Source organism: Balaenoptera ricei, chromosome 2 (genome assembly GCF_028023285.1).
Source record: "Balaenoptera ricei isolate mBalRic1 chromosome 2, mBalRic1.hap2, whole genome shotgun sequence".
NCBI classification, from domain to species: domain Eukaryota; kingdom Metazoa; phylum Chordata; class Mammalia; order Artiodactyla; family Balaenopteridae; genus Balaenoptera; species Balaenoptera ricei.
The window spans coordinates 77,347,082-77,370,308 of record NC_082640.1 but is presented as its reverse complement, the minus strand read 5'-3'; the positions used below and the strand labels follow the sequence as shown (position 1 = coordinate 77,370,308).

The 23,227-nt window shown below is 38.0% G+C and overlaps 1 protein-coding gene across 1 annotated transcript in view; it reads right to left on the bottom strand.

Moving 5' to 3' along the window:
- ADAM10 (ADAM metallopeptidase domain 10) overlaps positions 1-23,227 on the bottom strand; it is a 114,633-nt gene that overhangs the window by 75,879 nt on the left and 15,527 nt on the right. Inside the window, exon 2 of the mRNA XM_059913180.1 lies at positions 11,139-11,289. Within this exon, the coding sequence (XP_059769163.1) occupies positions 11,139-11,289 (151 nt within the window). The remainder of the gene's footprint in view (positions 1-11,138; positions 11,290-23,227) is intronic.

The following is a 23,227-nucleotide window of genomic DNA, read 5'->3' as shown; positions in this document are numbered from 1 at the left end:
GCAGAGTCAGCCCTCCTGCGCCCCATTGGGAAGAACCTGAGGCAACCTCCACAGAAATTCTAGGGCTCTACAGTTTGAAAAACACAGTTCCAGGCTTTACTGATGGCCTTGAGGTAGATAGATTACCTCAAATAAGCAAAAATACATGTACGAGATTCCTCAAGAGTTCCCAAAGAAGATAAAAGTGAAACTAAAACTCAAGCAAAAGTAAGTAAATTTATCCTGTGTAAGGAGAAGCAGGGACTTCCCTAGTGGTACAGTGGTTAAGAATCTGCCTGCCAATACAGGGGACACAGGTTCAACCCCTGGTCCGGGAAGATACCACATGCCGTGGAGCAACTAAGCCCATGCGTCACAACTACTGAGCCCACGTGCCACAACTACTGAAGCCGGCGTGCCTAGAGCCCGTGCTCCGCAACAGAGAAGCCACCGCAAAGAGATGCCGGCACACCACAACAAAGAGTAGCCCCCGCTCGCCGCAACTAGAGAAAGCCCGTGTGCAGCAACGAAGACCCAACAGAGCCAATAAATAAATAAATAAATAAATTTTTAAAAAATAAAAGGAGAAGCAAATCATCAGTGTGTCTTTCCCATATAAAGAAGAGCCATGGGGAAGAATCTGCCCTGATGGCACGATTACAGAACACATGACTACATGTATTATACATGATGAGAAAAGTAAATTTATCTATTGGACAGAAAAAAGTTTCTGTAAATACTTTGACTTTATGCAACTATGTAACTAAACAATTGGCAAGCAAAACTACTGTATATAAAACACTGAAACAATAAGATTTAAGAGTAGAGTGAGACTTCAATTACTCAGATATTTAATGTAAATCAAAGTATAATGTCATAAAGATCATCTAAATTTATTAATTTCACAAATCAGAGAAGGCTGATTTGACCAAGATCACACAAATAAAATCAAAGCTTAAACCTGAACCAGAGTCTTCAGTTAGCTAACCAATGATCTTTCCACCACACCAAGCTAAGTCTCCTGCTTAGGATAAAATAACGGAGCTCCAGGATGGCAAAATACAGGACATCTCCTTAGTGAAAGACAAAAACAAAAGACTGACCTAAAATGCATAAACAATGGTATTATTATATCTAAAAGAAGAATGTATTAACGGAAGGGAATCTAAAAAAAAAAAGATCAAAGAATTAAAACTGGCAGTGTACATCCAAAGAAAGTGATCAGAATCATGAACTTAACATTCCTTCACTCCATAAATATTTATTGAGCACTTACTAGGGCAAGCACAGTGCTAAGCCTGGGGACACAGGCATGAACAGCACAATTCACAGAACACATTCTAGTTTTTACATGGTTTGTGAGCAGAGAGAAAGGGAGGGTGATGGAAGGAAAGAAGGAAGGAAGTTGGTATTGTAGTGACAAGTGCTATGATGACAAACAAAGTAGGATAAAAGGACGGAGTGGTAGGAGGAAAAAAGGATGCCACTTTACAAAGGGTGGCAGGAAAGATTTCTTTGAATGGATGACATTTGAGCAGAGACTTGAATGAAGTAGAGGAGCAAGAGCCGTGTGGTTATGGAGCGGAGGTGGGGAAGGGCTTCGGGCAGAGGAACTACAAGTGCAAAGGCATGCATTGTGTGATGGAGAAAAATCATCACTGGGAGTACAGTGGTATAAAGAATGGAAGGGAAACAGGAGATAAGGTAAGAAAATAGAATCTAGCACACAGAAGAGACTCAAAATCTTTGTTGAATTAATGAAGACTTGTCTGGGCAGCCAGGAAGTTACTCTCTATGTGACAAATGCTTTCTAAAACATCTCCATGAATATATTCCTTCAAACTACAATACTCCCTGCCCCCTTTTGGGCGAGTTAGGGGAAGGAAGGGGACTTGCCCTTCTGTCATACATTCTCATTATCTCAAATCTCTCCTTTTATTTATTTTTTAATTTATTTATTTATTTTTGGCTACATTGGGTTTTCACTGTTGCACGCGGGCCTTCTCTAGTTGCGGCAAGCAAGGGCTACTCTTCGTTGCGGTGCGTGGGCTTCTCATTGTGGTGGCTTCTCTTGCTGCGGAGCATGGGCTCGAGGCGCGAGGGCTTCAGTAGCTGTGGCACGTGGGCTCAGTAGTTGTGGCTCGTGGGCTCTAGAGCACAGGCTCAGTAGTTGTGGTGCACGGGCTTAGTTGCTCCACGGCATGTGGGATCTTCCCAGACCAGGGGTCGAACCTCTGTCCCCTGCATTGACAGGTGGATTCTTAACCACTGCGCCACCAGGGAAGCCCTCAAATCTCTCTTTTTAAAAAATAAAACTTACCATCTCTTCCCCTATGGTCCTCAAGGATTCCACTCCCATGCACATTTTCCTTCCCCTGTTACTTTTCCACATCCAGAGAGGCCTGAAGATCCAAACCCCTCCTCCAAGCCCCACTCCCAGGCTCCTCTCATCCAACTGTGACCACGCAAGTAGCTCTGGTCTCCTTCCCTTTGGGTAAGTAGGTTCTATACTGACTTCTTATCCTCAGCCTCCCTCTCACTTAAGATAAAGTTTCTGATGAAGCAGAGGTACTGCTGTTCTGCTACAGCAAAGTGTTTAACAGTTTTTTGATTTGCCTTGCTGATGATGTCAACTTCTAAAAGAAAAAGAACACAATGATGAGAACTTCTACTCTAGACTTAATACTGATAAGCTGTGAATAACTGGTTGATGATGAAGTGACAAGAACTTAAGGAGAAGACACCATCATCTTATCACCATGTAGTTTGTTAAAACAAGAAAAAGTGTAAGAGAGCAAAGGTTTTTGTTTTTTTTTAATTTATTTATTTATTTATTTATTTTTGGCTGTGTTGGGTCTTCATTTCTATGCGAGGGCTTTCTCTAGTTGTGGCAAGTGGGGGCCACTCTTCATCGCGGTGCACAGGCCTCTCACTATCGCGGCCTCTCTTGTTGCGGAGCACAGGCTGCAGACGCGCAGGCTCAGTAGTTGTGGCTCACGGGCCCAGCTGCTCCGCGGCATGTGGGATCTTCCCAGACCAGGGCTCGAACCCGTGTCCCCTGCATTAGCAGGCAGACTCTCAACCACTGTGCCACCAGGGAAGCCCCAAGAGCAAAGGTTTTAATAAAGCAGATTTTTAAACATTCACAGAAAGCATGGATAAAATCTCCTATTCAGGGACTTCAAATACATAAAAGTTGAGTGAAGTTGAGTGACCATGTCTCCAAAATGTCATCTAATATGAAGTTGGACAAAGTGACCTCTGAAGTCTCTTAAGACAAAGAATGTGAAAGGCTCACTCAGTTTGACAGGTACGAGTAAGCTACTGTTGAAAGCGAAACATTAAAAAATTGGGGGAGTCACGTATATGGTCAAAATGGTTTTATTATGGACAAATAAAATACGTTTGTATTTCATACATTTAGGAAAAATTAGCCAAGCTATACTCAAAAGATAACCAGGTCCTTATACTCAATCACCACAGAATTAGTAGAGATGGTTCCTCAAAGATATTGGCCCAATATGCTCTCGCAACCAAAATGCCCAAAGATCACTGGTTATTATCATGAATCATTAGAGATTCAAACAGGAAAAAAAAAGTTACTTCTTTACCCTTATTCATGACTAAGAAGTACCCAAATCTGAATTACTCTGTATAACTAGATCAGCAAGATCAAACAGAACTAGAGAAATTCAAAGAAGGGTAAGTAACATGTACTAGGAATATTGGTAATATTCAGCACGACAAAAGCAAAAAGCAGCAATTAACCACTCCTTTCCTGGAAACACTTTTCCCTTGGCTTCTAGGTATCATGCTCTCAGGTTTTCCACTTTTCTTACCACTCTTCAGTCTTTGCACCCCCTCCTCCACTTACAACTTAAACATTGGCATTTAGCAACATTTTCACAACTGGGCTCTCCTTCATGAACTTCACATAACATGTCCAAAACCGACTTATGATTTCTCCTCAAAATTTGTATCTGTTCCAGTATTCCCTATCTCAGTAAATGGCCCCAGTAGTCACTCAATTGCTCAAACTAGAAAAGTCATCCCTGACTCCTTCTCTTTGTAGCTCACTATATATCAACTAAGCCCAACAAATTCTACCTTCAAACTATCTCTCACATCTATTCACTCTCCTTCATCATCTCTAGTACCATCTTAATCCAGGCCACAGCTTCCCACAAGGACTAGTCTCAATGCATTTAACCTTACTCGCTTCTAAACTACTCTTCATTCGCAGCCAGACTGGACTTTTTAAACCACATAAAGTTATTTACTATTAAAAATCTTCCATGGCTGGGACTTCCCTGGTGGTCCAGTGGCTAAGACTCCACACTCCCAATGCAGGGGACCCAGGTTCAATCCCTGGTCAGGGAACTAGATCCCACATGCCGCAACTAAAAAGAAGATCCCACAGGCCACAACTAAAGATCCCACGTGCCACAACTAAGACCTGACGCAGCCAAATAAATAAATAAATAAATAAAATCTTCCATGGCTAAGTAAAAAATTATCACCATGACTTACATAAACTCTCAAAGATCTGGCTCCTGCTTACGTCAGACTAATTCGAAACCATTCTCCCTCACATCTTAAGCACCAGCCATACTGAAATTCCTTCAATTCCATGAACATGCTACTTCGCCTCTCAGTATCTCTGCACATGCTGTTTCCTCTGTCTAGAATACATTTCCTCCCCTTCTTGCCTAACCATCTCCTTCTTGAGTCATCCCTTCCAGGATCCGTTTAAACGCCATTTTCTAAGAGTGGCTTTCCCTGACCTCCAGACAAGAGAGCATCCCCAATGCTCCCACAGCAATCTTTTAAACGTTCCTTTCTTAACAATTATCACAGCAGTCATTGCTAATATAATACCTCTATTTCTCATGGATCCATAAACTCCACAACAGTAAGAACTTCTCTTGTTCAGCCTCTCTATTCCTAGTGGCTACTAAAGGTACCTGAAATACATTGGATGCTTTATATAAAAAAACAATGGAAGGGTTGAAATAAAATATGCAAGTGGACTTAGTAAATTATGGCATATTAAAACTAGAGAAACATCTCTTGTAGCTCAAATAAACATAATAAAAGGAAATGCACAATACATTTGTTCATTCAATTCCATTTAACGGAATTTGTGATTTAAGGTTTCTTAAAAAAAAAAAAAGACAATGGCTACTGCTGCTGCATAACACAACAATTTGTCATATCAAAGATTCTTGATATGCTAGACTCATGTTTATATTTGATTTGTGGGTTCTGCATTATTCTCCCAGTACAGACTATTTTGGAACCTAACTAGTACAAAGTGATTAGAATTTAAGACTTCAGAGATGCACACAAATTAACAACTCAATTTTATCCCTATGTACAAGTAGAGAAAAGCTTTAAGAAGTTAAAGAGGGCTTCCCTGGTGGCGCAGTGGTTGAGAATCTGCCTGCTAATGCAGGGGACGCGGGTTTGAGCCCTGGTCTGGGAAGATCCCACATGCCGCGGAGCGACTGGGCCCGTGAGCCACAACTACTGAGCCTGCGCGTCTGGAGCCTGTGCTCCGCAACAAGAGAGGCCGCGATACTGAGAGGCCCGCGTACCGCGATGAAGAGTGGCCCCCGCTTGCCGCAACTAGAGAAAGCCCTAGCACAGAAACGAAGACCCAACATAGCAATCAATCAATCAATCAATAAAATAAATAAATCTTTAAAAAAGAAAAAAAAAAAACCTCCCTGAAACCCATCGGGGAGTTCAGGATTTAAAAAAAAAAAAAAAAGAAGAAGTTAAAGAGGTTATGATACAACCAAGTGAGGAATCTCGGTATCCAGAAGGTATTTCAAATAGGAAGTGTGTATGTGATTACGAAAGATTTTTTTAAACCTATTTATCAGTTTTAAAATATTACGTTTCTTACTATACAAGATTTCACTGATGCTTAATAAAACAATCCAAACAAGCATAATATTATAAAACCAATAAACTAAACATATCCATTCAACACAGTTATATAAAGGATTTTCAGGTACAATGAAATAGGATAAACATTTAAATAACATTTAGTTACATAAAATCCTTGCTACACTTTTAAGAAATAACACAACAACTTAGAGGGGGCTTAGTCACTTAAAGAACAGAAAAAAACAAGGTTGGCTATGAATCCGAATTCAATCTGAGTTGGGGTGCTTATTTCACAAAAGACCGAACTACAAATACAACATTTTAGTATGAAATATAACTTACAATTGAGGACTGTAATTGAAGAATGATGAATGGGCTTTCCTACCAGGCATATACCTAATTTCTGACATTTACTGTCTACGTCACCAACTCTAGAAACTCTTGACATTCAATGTGCTATCAGATATAACCCTGTTTTAGACCAACTTTTAGAGGAAACGATGAATCCAAAGAATTAAAAATTGAAAAATACTTTTACACTCTTGGGCTTCCCTGGTGGCATACTGGTTAAGAATCCGCCTGCCAAGTCAGTGGACACAGGTTCGAGCTCTGGTCCGGGAAGATCCCACTTGCCACGGAGCAACAAAGCCCATGCGCCACAACTACTGAGCCTGTGCTCTAAAGCCGCGAGCCACAACTACTGAAGCCCGTGCGCCTAGAGCCCATGCTCCACAACAAGAGAAGCCACTGCAATGAAAAGCCCGTGCACCACAACAAAGAGTAGCCCCCGCTCGCCGCAACTAGAGAAAGCCTGCGTGCAGCGACGAAGACCCAAGGCAGCCAAAAATAAATTAATTAAATTAATTAAATTTAAAAACAAAAGAAAAATACTTTTACACTCTTATTTCCATTCCTTTTTCAAAACAGGAGGAAGCTCAGTTTTTTAAAACTCATTCCCTCTTCTACATAAACCCTAGTTAGTGCTTAAAAACATGAAAAATAAAAATGATATTTCATGTTAAAATCTTATCCAAGCTAAGCTCAGAGCCATCATCAGCTCTCAATTTAACTTCTTCAACACAGAATTAACATGAACACAACTCAGTTGCTACTTCTTATTTCAGTAAGTAATTCAAATAGCCAGTGTAGCCTTCAGATTGTTAAAAAACATATTTGTTAGGCTTTTAATTTCTGTGTAACGAGGAATCAGGCAATCAGGCAATAATTAAGAACTGCATATCCTAGAAAGTCCACTGCTGAGACAGAGTGGTGTGAAATATACTTCAACAAAAGTATACGCTAAAGGGCACTGTACCTGCCATAAAATAGGTACAAATAAATACCATTTTCCCTTAGGAATTTTTGCCCAAACTTGCTCAAATCTTGTTGGAATAGATTTCAGTGCCAGGTCAGTATTTTTTCAAATTTTGTTTTTCCATATCCGTAACAATAGCATTTTTACACAATTCTAATTTATTCTGTTGCTCTTCTTTATGAGCTGGCATCTATCTGTGCTCCCTAGATTCTCACTTCTGCTTCTTAAAGTGTGTGGTTTGTCTATGGAGTTAAAAGCATCCTGGGTTTCTGCTACGCTACTCATGATATGGCAAAGATAAAGTCCAAGACACTTCGTGACTAACCCAGCTCCAGTCAGGACCCAAAGAGAATACTTATGCCTTTTACAGGTTACCTGGGCCACATCCTTGATACCCTCACATTTCAGAGGCAGGGAGAACTTGAGTCTCACACTGCAAAGAAAACTTCAAATCAAATTATCTGACCATTTATTTTGAACAGTTTGTAAATGTACAATTAAGGCTATAGGAATAATTATCTTATCAAAACCAGAAAAAAGAAAACTCCAAAACATCGTACTGTACTTAGATAAAATTTTGGTCTCTTTTACACTATATACAAATCACACATTAGATGGAAACAATTTTTGATTTATTGATTATGTACCTAAACAATTAAACACAGAAGCATAAAAAATAGTTTATTACTGACTAGACAGTGTTTTGAGTTTTTTTTAATTTAGTCACTTGAGTGTTACTAATATATTTTGTAGAACTTTAAAGCAGGCAGAGGCCTTAAACATTATCTCATCCAAACTTCAAGGTTTTACTAATGAGGAAGCTAAGGCTCAAAAGAAATCTCTAGATAACGCATGTCAAGTCAGAAGGGAACACCATTCAGGCTCCAAATTACCACAGTACTCCTTTCTCTACCCAGTTTATGACTGTTTCAATACATATATTATACTTCCTATAAAAATCACAGGTTCTTTACTAAGTAGCTTCCTACTCAAATGCAAATCTATGAAAGGCAGTAAAGTTAGCAAAGTCATGAGAAGACCAGAAAATAAAGTTGACTGCCCAAAGTATATAATGGAAAACAAAACATGAAGGAAATGTTTAAAAATACATATACACACGAGAAAAGAAAATCTAACTTCATGACGTATATGAGTCAAATTATTATGCTATACATCTTAAATTTATACAGTGCTATATGTCAATTATCTCAATAAAACTGGAAGGGAAAAAAAAGAGCAATGGTTTTTCATGGAATTCTCAAGAATGGACATTAGGCTTAAAGAATCTCGACACTCCTTCATTTAACACTGGTATTTGTAAACTTGGGATGTGATCCACCCTTTCTTATTTATGAAACTTGGAAGCCAGGTTGAAAGAATTGTGTTCATGTGCTTAGGCATAAAACAAACAGAACAAAGGATGATTTTAATACTGAAAGACACATACACACACACACACATACCCACATCCTACAGAGGCTGTGCTAGTACCCGAAACCAACATTTTGTATATGGTGGAGAAGGAGAAGAAACTTAGCAGGAAATCTATAATTATATTTATCAAGGTCATTTTTGTAGGCGTATTTCAAGGAAAGGGAGAAATAAAACTATCAGATCATCACATTTTTAACACGGTATGTTAGAAGGTAGTTACAATAACCATGTTTTAGGGCACAAACTCTGAGACAGTGTGAATATACAAGTATAATAATTGAGACAACAAAATAAAATTCCTGAATTCAGATCTCTTCTAGAAAATGTAGTATATGTATATAGTTAATTAAACAGATTTCTGTTAAAAGTACCTAAGATAACCACTAATACACAGAATGAGATTTCCTGGGTCCAGGTCCTTTGCTGAGAGCCTCAGCCAGAAGTAAGTCCTCCTCCCTTTGAATATCTACAGCATTTTATCTGTAAAACACCGTATCACATTTTCTTCTTATACAGTGACTTACGCACATCTTGCAGCTCCTATCAGAATAACTAAATAACAGCGTGTACTTGTACACTCTCTCTCAGTTACTTTCACACATGTACCAAAAAAAACAAAAGGAGGTAGGGATTTGGTTTTGCCATATGTTCAATATGAATTATGTAATGGAGCTAATAAAAATCTAATGATGTAATAGAAATGTGGTATCCAAACCAAAGGCAGCTAGAATCTCAACTTTTCCTTTTGGCAGTCACACGATATTTGCAATATAGCATTAAATTTACTTTGAGATAGTTGCTAAAAACTTAGGAAGGCTTAATGATTGCTTATTATTTCATGGTACCAATAAAGAATGGGTAATTAAAATTTTTTCTGAGGTTAAGGGTCATAAAAATTTACATGATTTGCCATCACTAAAATTTCTATCTAGAAGAACAGATCCTGAAATGAATTTTTTCTTCCTTCAAAACAAAGTAGATTTTATAACTTGAAAGTACTTTTTTCTATAATGATCATTGTTTTGTAATATGGAAATTAAGTTAAGTAATGCATTTATTTCCATGTGCAAAATACTTTGTATCATAGCAGTTCTTATTATCTGATTTTTTTCATCCATTAAAATCTTCCTTGAGTATCTATAATATAAGGGCAAATAGTAGACACACTAAATAGTAGCATGTGTCTGCCTGTGAGGAAGAAAAAACACAGTTACAGAAAAATAAACAAGAAATACACACATGAAAAGGAAGAGATATTGAACCAATGCCAATGGTACAGGTAAGTAATTTAAAGGTTCAGAGGAAGGTGTAAATAAAGCTTCAAAGAAGTAGAACTTGAATTGTGTATTAAAAGATGATCAGAATTTAAGATAAATAACACAGGAAACAAACTGTACATGGTATATTCAGCAATGAGAAGCTCATTCTGAATGAAACAGACACAATATTGGGAAGTGGAACAAAGTAAGTTTAGAATAGACTTGAGTTAATTTACAAAGAATCTTGAAAGCCCAGTTAAGAAATCTGCCTAACAATCATTAATTGAAGACTTTAGAGCAATAAGCTGATGTGAAAAAGGAAGCATTTAAGGAAGAGTCATCTAGTAGCAGTACATAGGATCGCTTTAATAATGAATGGAATGGAAGCTGGGATACCTATTAGGAGGTGAATAATAAATCAGCGTTACAACTGTAGAAAAAGTACAAAAGGAATAGACATTCATTACAGCAGGCAAGGCAGAGAATCTGACAAAGAATACTAGAAGATTTTGTATCTGAGTACTCCTAACAGACAAAGAAAAAAATTATATGGGGTCTTAAATCAGCCAGGTCCGGGTATAATCTGTGCTACATAACTTTAAAGAAGTTATTTAACTTCTCTGAGTCTTAGTTTCCTTGGATGGAAAAGGATTTACCTTGTTTGGGTGTAGAGAGATTAAATAAGAAAATGCATATAAAGCATCTATGTACCTGGAACACAACAGGACTAAATAAATGTGATTTTTTTTACCTCTCTCCCTTGGCTCCCTGTTCTTTATTCCTTAACAATTCTGTCTGAGAATTAAGCAGTACAGTAGGTCATCTGTCTACAAGTTGTCATTTTAGAGCTGATAAAATTGAGTTAATGAGAAATTAAATGACTTATTCAATGGCCTACAACTAGCTATCTTCACTGCTGGCACCAGAGAACAGACACATAGGCCATAAAACACATAAAATTAGCTGAAAAATAAACATAGACTCTTCTTTAAAGACATATCCTCTAATAATACAACAGAGGATCTGATTCATAAACTTAAAAACATTTAAATGTGACTGTTTCCTTGACAACATAAAAAGGGCAATCCATTTCAAAAGAAAACATTTTTTAATGTATACACCAAATTTCAGTGTAGGCTGAATTTCCAAATGGGGATCTTTCCATTAGAGAAGGAAAATTAAGGGTATAAATTTCTTCTCTTAATATAGATTGAATACATGGGAACTTCAGACACAGTCAGCATAAATTTACTCACCTTCCATGAGCATGGAAATCTAGACGTAAAAAGTGGTCCTCATGTGAAACTGCTCTTTTGGCACGCTGGTGTTTTTGGTGTAATGAATCCACATCATAAGATAATCCTTCATAATGTCTAATGTATTTATTTAAAGGATTTCCATACTGACCTATAAAAAATAAACAATTTGAATTAATGTCATCTTGTGGCCCATTCTAGTTCTAATATGATTCCATGATGATTCAAATATCTATAAATATGAAACTGTTTCACTAATCCTAGTACTTTATTTTCATACACATTTTTTTTTTTTTGGCTATGCCGTGCGGCATGCAGGATCTGAGTTCCCCGACCAGGGATCGAATCTGCACCCCCTGCAGCGGAAGCATGGAGTCGTAACCATTAGACTGCCAGGGAAGTCCCTAAAAGCTTATTATAATGGGAATTTTAACCACACACACAAGTTTTGATGTTAGCCACAGGTTTAGTCTAGGATGTCCTTTACCAGGTTGACAAAGTTATCTTCTATTAATACTTTGCTGATAAAAACTATCAGGAAGAGATGTTGACTTTTGTCACCCACTCTTTCTGCATCTATTAAGATGATTGTAATAGATAACCAACAAGGACCTACCATATAGTACAGGGAGTTATACCTATAAGGAAAAAGAATCTGAAAAAATACATATATATAAAATATGTATAAATGAATCACTTTGCTTTACACCTGAAACTAACACAACATTGTAAATCAACTATACTGCAATAAAAATAAGTAAATAAATTTTTTAAAAAGATGGTTATGTGGTTCTTTCTTTTTAGTTTATTAATATGGAAAATTAAATTGACTGATTTTCATGGGCAGAAGAACTAAATAGACATTTCTCCAAAGAAGACATACAGATGGCCAACAGACACATGAAAAGATGCTCAACATCATTAATTATTACAGAAGTGCAAATCAAAATGACAATGAGGGGGGCTTCCCTGGTGGCGCAGTGGTTGAGAATCTGCCTGCCAATGCAGGGGACACGGGTTCAAGCCCTGGTCTGGGAGGATCCCACATGCCGCGGAGCAACTAGGCCCGTGAGCCACAATTACTGAGCCTGCGCAACTGGAGCCTGTGCTCCACAACAAGAGAGGCCGCAATAATGAGAGGCCCGTGCACCGCGATGAAGAGTGGCCCCCACTTGCCGCAACTAGAGAGAAAGTCCTCGCACAGAAATGAAGACCCAACACAGCCATAAATAAATAAATAAAATTTTTTAAAAAAGTAAAAAGAAACAGGTGAAATTAATTTAAAAAATAAACAAACTACAATGAGGTACTACCTCACACTGGTCACAATGGCCATCATTAAAAAGTCTACAAATAATAAATGCTGGAGAGGGTGTGGAGAAAAAGGAACAATCCTGCACTATTGGTAGGAATGTAAGTTGGTGCAGCCACCATGGAGAACAGTATGGAGGTTCCTCAAAAAACTAAAAATAGGGGGAGATTAACCAAGATGGCGGAGTAGAAGGACGTGCTCTCACTCCCTCTTGCGAGAGCACCAGAATCACAACTGGCTCATGGAAAATCATTGACAGGAAGACCCTGGACTTCACCAAGGAGGATACCCCACGTCCAAGGACAGAGGAGAAGCCACAGTGAGACGGTAGGAGGGGCGCAATCAGAGTAAAATCAAATCCCATAACTGCTGGGTGGGTGACTCACAGACTGGCGAACACTTATACCACAGAACTCCACCCACTAGAGTGAAGGTTCTGAGCCCCACGTCAGGCTTCCCAACCTGGGGGTCCGGCAACGGGAGGAGGAATTCCTAGAGAATCAGACTTTGAAGCCTAGTGGGAATTGATTGCAGGACTTTGACAGGACTGGGGGAAACAGAGACCCCACTCTTGGAGGGCAAACACAAAGTAATGTGTGCATCGGGAGCCAGGGGAAGGAGCAGTGACCCTGGGGGAGACTGAACCAGACCTACCTGCTGGTGTTGGGGGGGTCTCCTGCAGAGGCGAGTGGTGGCTCTGTTCCACCGTGGGGATAAGGACACTCGCAGCAGAGGTTCTGGGAAGTTCTCCTTGGCGTGAGCCCTCCCAGAGTCTGCCATTAACCCCACCAAAGAGCACAGGTCGGCTCCAGTGTTGGGTTGCCTCAGGCAAAACAACCAACAGGGAGGGAACCCAGCCCCACCCATCAACAGTCAAGTGGATTAAGGTTTTACTGAGCTCTGACCGCCACAGCAACAGGGAGGGAACCCAGCCCCACCCATCAACAGTCAACTGGATTGAGGTTTTACTGAGCTCTGACCGCCACAGCAACAGTCAGCTCTACCCACCACCAGAGCCTCCCATCAAGCCTCTTAGATAGCCTCAACCACCAGAGGGCAGACAACAGAAGCAAGAAAAACTATAATCCTGCAGCCTGTGGACCAAAAACCACAGTTACAGAAAGATAGAGAAGATGAAAAGGCAGAGGGCTATGTACCAGATGAAGGAACAAGAAAAAACCCCAGAAAAACAATTAAATGAAGTGGAGATAGGCAACCTTCCAGAAAAAGAATTCAGAATAATGATAGTGAAGATGATCCAGGACCTCGGAATAAGAATGGAGGCAAAGATTGAGAAGATGCAAGAAATGATTAACAAAGACCTAGAAGAATTAAAGAACAAACAAACAGAGATGACCAATACAATAACTGAAATGAAAACTACACTAGAAGGAATCAATAGCAGAATAACTGAGGCAGAAGAACGGATAAGTGACCTGGAAGACAGAATGGTGGAATTCACTGCTGCGGAACAGACTAAAGAAAAAAGAATGAAAAGAAATGAAGACAGCCTAAGAGACCTCTGGGACAACATTAAACGCAACAACATTCGCATTATAGGGGTCCCAGAAGGAGAAGAGAGAGAGAAAGGACCAGAGAAAATATGTGAAGAGATTATAGTCGAAAACTTCCCTAACATGGGAAAGGAAATAGCCACCCAAGTCCAGGAAGCGCAGAGAGTCCCATACAGAATAAATCCAAGGAGAAACACGCCGAGACACATAGTAATCAAAGTGGCAAAAATTAAAGACAAAGAAAAAGTATTGAAAGCAGCAAGGGAAAAACGACAAATAACATACAAGGGAACTCCCATAAGGTTAACAGCTGATTTCTCAGCAGAAACTCTGCAAGCCAGAAGGGAGTGGCATGATATACTTAAAGTGATGAAAGGGAAGAACCTACAACCAAGATTACTCTACCCGGCAAGGATCTCATTTAGATTTGATGGAGAAATCAAAAGCTTTACAGACAAGCAAAAGCTAAGAGAATTCAGCACCACCAAACCAGCTCTACAACAAATGCTAAAGGAACTTCTCTAAGTGGGAAACACAAGAGAAGAAAAGGACCTACAAAAACAAACCCAAAACAATTAAGAAAATGGTCATAGGAACATACATATCGATAATTACCTTAAACGTGAATGGATTAAATGCCCCAACCAAAAGACATAGACTGGCTGAATGGATACAAAAACAAGACCCATATATATGCTGTCTACAAGAGACCCACTTTAGACCTAGGGACACATACAGACTGAAAGTGAGGGGATGGAAAAAGATATTCCATGCAAATGGAAATCAAAAGAAAGCTGGAGTAGCTATACTCATATCAGGTAAAATAGACTTTAAAATAAAGAATGTTACAAGAGACAAGGAAGGACACTACATAATGATCCAGGGATCAATCCAAGAAGAAGATATAACAATTATAAATATATATGCACCCAACATAGGAGCACCTCGATACATAAGGCAACTGCTAACAGCTATAAAAGAGGAAATCGACAGTAACACAATAATAGTGGGGGACTTTAACACCCCACTAACACCAATGGACAGATCATCCAAAATGAAAATAAATAAGGAAACAGAAGCTTTAAATGACACAATAGACCAGACAGATTTAATTGATATATATCGGACATTCCATCCAAAAACAGCAGATTACACGTTCTTCTCAAGTGCGCACGGAACATTCTCCAGGATAGATCACATCTTGGGTCACAAATCAAGCCTCAGTAAATTTAAGAAAATTGAAATCATATCAAGCATCTTTTCTGACCACAACGCTATGAGATTAGAAATGAATTACAGGGAAAAAAACGTAAAAAGGACAAACACATGGAGGCTAAACAATACGTTACTAAATAACCAAGAGATCACTGAAGAAATCAAAGAGGAAATAAAAAAATACCTAGAGACAAATGACAATGAAAACACGACGACCCAAAACCTATGGGATGCAGCAAAAGCGGTTCTAAGAGGGAAGTTTATAGCTATACAAGCCTACCTAAAGAAACAAGAAAAATCTCAAGTAAACAATCTAACCTTACACCTAAAGAAACTAGAGAAAGAAGAACAAACAAAACCCAAAGTTAGCAGAAGGAAAGAAATCATAAAGATCAGAGCAGAAATAAATGAAATAGAAACAAAGAAAACAATAGCAAAGATCAATAAAACTAAAAGCTGCTTCTCTGAGAAGATAAACAAAATTGATAAGCCATTAGCCAGACTCATCAAGAAAAAGAGGGAGAGGACTCAAATCAATAAAATCAGAAATGAAAAAGGAGAAGTTACAACAGACACCGCAGAAATACAAAGCATCCTAAGAGACTACTACAAGCAACTTTATGCCAATAAAATGGACAACCTGGAAGAAATGGACAAATTCTTAGAAAGGTATAACCTTCCAAGACTGAATCAGGAAGAAACAGAAAATATGAACAGACCAATCACAAGTAATGAAATTGAAACTGTGATTAAAAATCTTCCAACAAACAAAAGTCCAGGACCAGATGGCTTCACAGGTGAATTCTATCAAACATTTAGAGAAGAGCTAACACCCATCCTTCTCAAACTCTTCCAAAAAATTGCAGAGGAAGGAACACTCCCAAACTCATTCTATGATGCCACCATCACCCTGATACCAAAACCAGACAAAGACACTACAAAAAAAAGAAAATTACAGACCAATATCACTGATGAATATAGATGCAAAAATCCTCAACAAAATACTAGCAAACAGAATCCAACAACACATTAAAAGGATCATACACCATGATCAAGTGGGATTTATCCCAGGGATGCAAGGATTCTTCAATATACGCAAATCAATCAATGTGATACACCATATTAACAAATTGAAGAATAAAAACCATATGATCATCTGAATAGATGCAGAAAAAGCTTTTGACAAAATTCAACACCCATTTATGATAAAAACTCTGCAGAAAGTGGGCATAGAGGGAACCTACCTCAACATAATAAAGGCCATATATGACAAACCCACAGCAAACATCATTCTCAATGGTGAAAAACTGAAAGCATTTCCTCTAAGATCAGGAACGAGACAAGGATGTCCACTCTCACCACTATTATTCAACATAGTTCTGGAAGTCCTAGCCACGGCAATCAGAGAAGAAAAAGAAATAAAAGGAATACAAATTGGAAAAGAAGAAGTAAACCTGTCACTGTTTGCGGATGACATGATACTATACATAGAGAATCCTAAAACTGCCACCAGAAAACTGCTAGAGCTAATTAATGAATATGGTAAAGTTGCAGGATACAAAATTAATGCACAGAAATCTCTTGCATTCTTATACACTAATGATGAAAAATCTGAAAGAGAAATTATGGAAACACTCCCATTTACCATTGCAACAAAAAGAATAAAATACCTAGGAATAAACCTACCTAGGGAGACAAAAGACCTGTATGCAGAAAACTATAAGACACTGATGAAAGAAATTAAAGATGATACCAACAGATGGAGAGATATACCATGTTCTTGGATTGGAAGAATCAACATTGTGAAAATGAGTATACTACCCAAAGCAATCTACAGATTCAATGCAATCCCTATCAAATTACCAATGGCATTTTTTACGGAGCTAGAACAAATCATCTTAAAATTTGTATGGAGACACAAAAGACCCCGAATAGCCAAAGCAGTCTTGAGGCAAAAAAATGGAGCTGGAGGAATCAGACTCCCTGACTTCAGACTATACTACAAAGCTACAGTAATCAAGACAATATGGTAATGGCACAAAAACAGAAACATAGATCAATGGAACAAGATAGAAAGCCCAATTTTTCACAGAACTAGAACAAAAAATTTCACAATTTGTATGGAAACACAAAAGACCCCGAATAGCCAAAGCAATCTTGAGAACGAAAAATGGAGCTGGGGGAATCAGGCTCCCTGACTTCAGACTATACTACAAAGCTTCAGTAATCAAGACAGTTTGGTACTGGCACAAAAACAGAAATATAGATCAATGGAACAGGATAGAAAGCCCAGAGATAAACCCACACACATATGGTCACCTTATCTTTGATAAAGGAGGCAAGCATATACAGTGGAGAAAAGACAGCCTCTTCAATAAGTGGTGCTGGGAAAATTGGACAGGTACATGTAAAAGTATGAAATTAGAACACTCCCTGACACCATGCACAAAAATAAACTCCAAATGGATTAAAGACCTAAGTGTAAGGCCAGACACTATCAAACTCTTAGAGGAAAACATAGGCAGAACACTCTATGACATACATCACAGCAAGATTCTTTTTGACCCAGCTCCCAGAGAAATGGAAATAAGAACACAAATAAACAAATATGACCTAATGAAACTTAAAAGCTTTTGCACAGCAAAGGAAACCATAAACAAGACCAAAAGACAACCCTTAGAATGGGAGAAAATATTTGCAAATGAAGCAACTGACAAAGGATTAATCTCCAAGATTTACAAGCAGCTCATGCAGCTCAATAACAAAAAAACGAACAACCCAATCCAAAAATGGGCAGAAGACCTAAATAGACATTTCTCCAAAGAAGATATACAGATGGCCTACAGACACATGAAAGAATGCTCAACATCATTAATCATTAGAGAAATGCAAATCAAAACTACAATGAGATATCATCTCACACCGGTCAGAATGGCCATCATCAAAAAATCTAGAAACAATAAATGCTGGAGAGGGTGTGGAGGAAAGGGAACACTCTTGCACTGTTGGTGGGAATGTAAATTGATACAGCCACTATGGAGAACAGTATGGAGGTTCCTTAAAAAACTACAAATAGAACTACCATACGACCCAGCAATTCCACTACTGGGCATATACCCTGAGAAAACCATAGGTCAAAAAGTGTCATGTACCACAATGTTCATTGCAGCTCTATTTACAATAGCCAGGACATGGAAGCAACCTAAATGTCCATCGACAGACGAATGGATAAAGAAGATGTGGTACATATATACAATGGAATATTACTCAGCCATAAAAAGGAACGAAACTGAGCCATTTGTTGAGACGTGGATGGATCTAGAGACTGTCATACAGAGTGAAGTAAGTCAGAAAGAGAAAAACAAATATCGTATATTAATGCATGTATGCGGAACCTAGAAAAATGGTACAGATGAGCCAGTTTGCAGGCCAGAAGTTGAGACACAGATGTAGAGAATGGACATATGGACACCAAGGGGGGAAAACTGCGGTGAGGTGGGGATGGTGGTGTGCTGAATTGGGCGATTGGGATTGACATGTATACACTGATGTGTATAAAACTGATGCCTAATAAGAACCTGCAGTATAAAAAAACAAACAAAACAACTAATACTAAACTTTCATTGGGTTATTTGTATGTAAATATGTTAATATAAATGTTTCAGACATTACATGAAATTTCTAAAAATCGTATATTTGTATCTGTATGGAAATATGTATGGAAATATGTTAATATAAATGTTTCAGACATTACATGAAATTTCTAAAAATCCTATATGTTCTGGTATAATGTTATAAGTAATAATCCTAGTTATTACTTTAAAATGTATATCTCAGAAATAACTAATTTTCTTGTCAACTGCATTATTATGAACTTTCATCAAATCTTTAACCATGGTCATTTTTAAGTCTTTTGTCATTTACAGACAGTTCTGGGTGTACTCTGATGATTTTGCAAATATGTTCCTATAAAAGGGTTTCATCTTCAAGAAATTCATGGAAAAGACTCTGACAAGTACAGGTTTCTGGTAACTGACTGTACTGCTGAACTGAATGAATAAGCATTTTCAGAACTCTAATGAAAAACTGATGAACTCATAAAAGTGCTAACAAAAGATCAAGATGAAAAAAAAAATTAATTACATGGGACTGAGTGAACTGATGAGGATGAGTATAATTTTTGTGACTTTCTGTCTGAATTTAAAAAAAAAAAAAAAATCCCACAAGGACTCAGAGGCAAAGAATATACAAATCAATTTTCACTGCAAAGTAAAGGAGCTGTTACAGTGGAGGATTACTGGACTGAATGTCAATATTATGACATAGTATGAGTGTGTTTCATGTTTGGTAATTGCAATCATTGTTGCTTTGGTTGTGGTCATCCATGTACAATGCTTGGTGTCAGTCTATTTATCGCTTGTAAAAATAAAATACAGTGTGTGTGTGTGAAAAAAAAAAAAAAAAAAAGTCACAGGCTGGCAAACCTGTACGCCAGCAATATTTACCATAGCCAGCGCTTGGAAGCAATGAAAATGTCCATCAACCGAGGAACGCACCAAGAAGAAGTGGTCCACGTACACAATGGAATATTACTCTAATAATAAATATAAATTAAATTTAAAAACAAAAAAAACAAAACAAAAAAAAAACTAAAAATAGAGTTACCATATGATACAGCAATCTTACTCCTGGGTATATATCTATACAAAACTATATTTCAGAACAATACATGCAGGCTTCCCTGGTGGCACAGTGGTTAAGAATCCGCCTGCCAATGCAGGGGACACGGGTTCAAGCCCTGGTCCGGGAAGATCCCACATGCCACAGAGCAACTAAGCCCATGTTCCACAATACTGAGCCTGCGCTCTAGAGCCCAAGAGCCACAACTACCGAGCCCTCGTGCCACAACTACTGAAGCCTGTGCGCCTAGAGCCCGTGCTCCGCAACAAGAGAAGCCACCACAACGAGAAGCCCACGCACTGCAACAAATAGTAGCCCCCGCTCACCGCAGCTAGAGAAAGCCCACGTGCAGCAACGAACACCCAATGCAGCCAAAAATAAATAAAATAAATAAATAAATAAAAATTAAAAAAAAAAGATACATGCACCCCCTATGTTCATAGCAGCACTATTCACAATAGCCAAGACATGGAAACAACCTAAATGTCCACCAACAGATGAATGGGTAAAGAAGATGTGGTACATATATACAATGGAATACGACTCAGCCACAAAAAAAGAACAAAATAATGTCATTTGGAGCAACATGGATGGAACCAGAGAATATCATACTAAGTGAAGTAAGTCAGAAAGAGAAAGACAAATACCATATGGTATCACTTATATGTGGAATCTAAAATATGACACAAATGAACTTATCTACAAAACAGAAACAGACTCACAGACATAGAGAACAAACTTGTGGTTGCCAAGGGTGGGGATGGAGGAGGGGTGGAGTGGGAGTTTGGGGTTAGCAGATGCAAACTAATACACAGAGAACAGATAAACAACAAGGTCCTCCTGTATAGCACAGGGAACTATATTCAATATCCTGTGATAAACCATAATGGAAAAGAATTTAAAAAGAATGTATATATATGTATAACTGAATCACTTTGCTGTACAGCAGAAATTAACATAACATTGTAAATCAACTATACTTCAATTTTTAAAAAACTGTTCATTTTCTAATGTTAAACCAACCTTGCATTACTGATATAAATCCCACTTGAATGTAGTATATTATGCTTTATAATATTGTTGGATTCAATTTGTTATAATTTTGTTTAGAATTTTTGTTATCTATGTTCATGAGAGACACTGGTCTGTAGTTTTCTTGGACTGTCTTTGTCAAGTTTTGGTATCCATATAAAAAAAGACCTTGAAAGTATTACCTCTTCTTCAATTTTCTAGACAAATGTATGTAGAATTGGTATTATTTCCTCCTTAAATGTTTGATAGACTTCAACAGTGAAGCCATCTTGGCCTGGAATTTTCTTTGTGAAAGGTTATTAATGATGTCAATTTGATATATAAACAGCTATTCTGGTTATCTACTTCTTGAGTGACCTTTGGTAAGAATTTGTCCATTTTACCTAAGCTGTTGAAGTTATGGAGATAAAGCTGTTCATAATATTCCCTCATTATGTTTTTTATATCTTTTGAATCTATAGTGATGTTACCTCCCTCATGCCTGATATTGGTAATCTGTATCTTCACTCTTTGGTCCTGATCAGGATAGCTAGAGATTTACTGATTTTACTGATCTTCTCAAGAACCAATTTTTATTTCCTTTGATTTTCCTTATTTTTCTGCTTTCTATTTTTTTATTTTTCACTTTGATCTTTCTTTCTTTCCTTCTGCTTACTTTGAGTTTAATCGCTCTTCTTTTTTTAGTAAAGACCATTGATTTAAGACTTTTCTTTTCTAATCCAGGTATTTAGTACTATAAATGTTCCCTTAATACTGCTTTAGCAACATCCCACAGACTCTGTTATGCTGTGTTACCATTTTCATTCTTTTCAACATACTTTCTAATTTCCTTTTTGATTTCTTCTATTATTCATGTGCTATTCAGAAGTCTGTTATTTAGATTCTAAATATGGTGAATTTTTCAGTTATCTTTCTGTTATTGACTTCTAATTTAATTCTACTATACCCAGAGAACATACTTTGTATGACATCAATCCTTTTAAATACATTGAGACTTATTTTATGACCAAGAATTTGGTCTATCCTTGCAATGTTTCATGCACACTTGAAAAGAATGTATATTCTGCTGTTAATGGATGAGTGTTCTAGAAATGTCAAGCTCTGCACTTATTGAGTACAGTGTTTTATAAATGTCAACCAGGTCAACTGGCTGACAGTGTTGTTCAAGCCTTCCATATCTTTCATGATTTTCTATCTATCTGTTCTATTATTGAGAGAAAGGTATTGAAATCTCTGTCTGTAATTATGACTTTTTCTATTTCTCCTTGCAGTTCTCTGCTTAACTGATTTTTTGTTGTTGTTCTTTTTTTTTTTAATTTATTTATTTTATTTATTTTTGGCTGCATTGGGTCTTCGTTACTGCGCGTGGGCTTTCTCTAGTTGTGGCAAGCAGGGGCTACTCTTCGTTGCGGTGCGCGGGCTTCTCATTGTCATGGCTTCTCTTGTTGCGGAGCACGGGCTCTAGGCACGCGGGCTTCAGTAGTTGTGGCTTGTGGGCTCTAGAGCTCAGGCTCAGTAGTTGTGGTGCTCAGGCTTAGCTGCTCCACGGCATGTGGGATCTTCCCGGACCAGGGATCGAACCCGTGTCCCCTGCATTAGCAGGCGGATTCCCAACCACTGTGCCACCAGGGAAGCCCTGCTTAATTGATTTTTGAAGTTCTATTATTACATGCATAAATGTCAATGATTATTATGTATTATGCCTTTTGGATTAATTCACTCCTTTATCAATTATCAAATGATCTTATTTATTCTTTGTAATATTCTATGTTCTAAAATCTACTTTGTCTGATATTAATATAGCACTCCTTTTTTTTTTTTTTTTTGACTGGCATGGTATCTCTTTTCCATCCTTTTATTTTTAATCTATTTGTGCCTACGTATTTAATGTGAGTTCACAGTAGGCAGCATAGAGCTGGGTCTTGCTTTTTTGTCCAATCTGATAATCTCTGCCTTTTAATTGGAGTGTTTGGATCATTTACATTTAAAAACAATCCTAAATGTGCATCACATAACAGAGCTTAAAGTATGTGAAGAAAGAGCTGACGGGGGACTTCCCCGGTGGTCCAGTGGGTAGGACTCCCCTCTCCCAGTTCAGGGAGCCCAGGTTCAATCCCTGGTTGGGGAACTAGATCCCGCATGCATGCCGCAACTAAGAGTTCGCGTGCCACAACCAAGAAAAAAAAAAAATCCCACATGCTGCGGCTGGAGATCCCACGTGCTTCAATGAAGATCTCGCGTGCCACAACTAAGACCTGGCACAGCCTAAATAAAGAAATAAATTTTTAAAAAAAAAAAAAGAATGAGAAGGACAATTTTTTTTAATTAAAAATAAA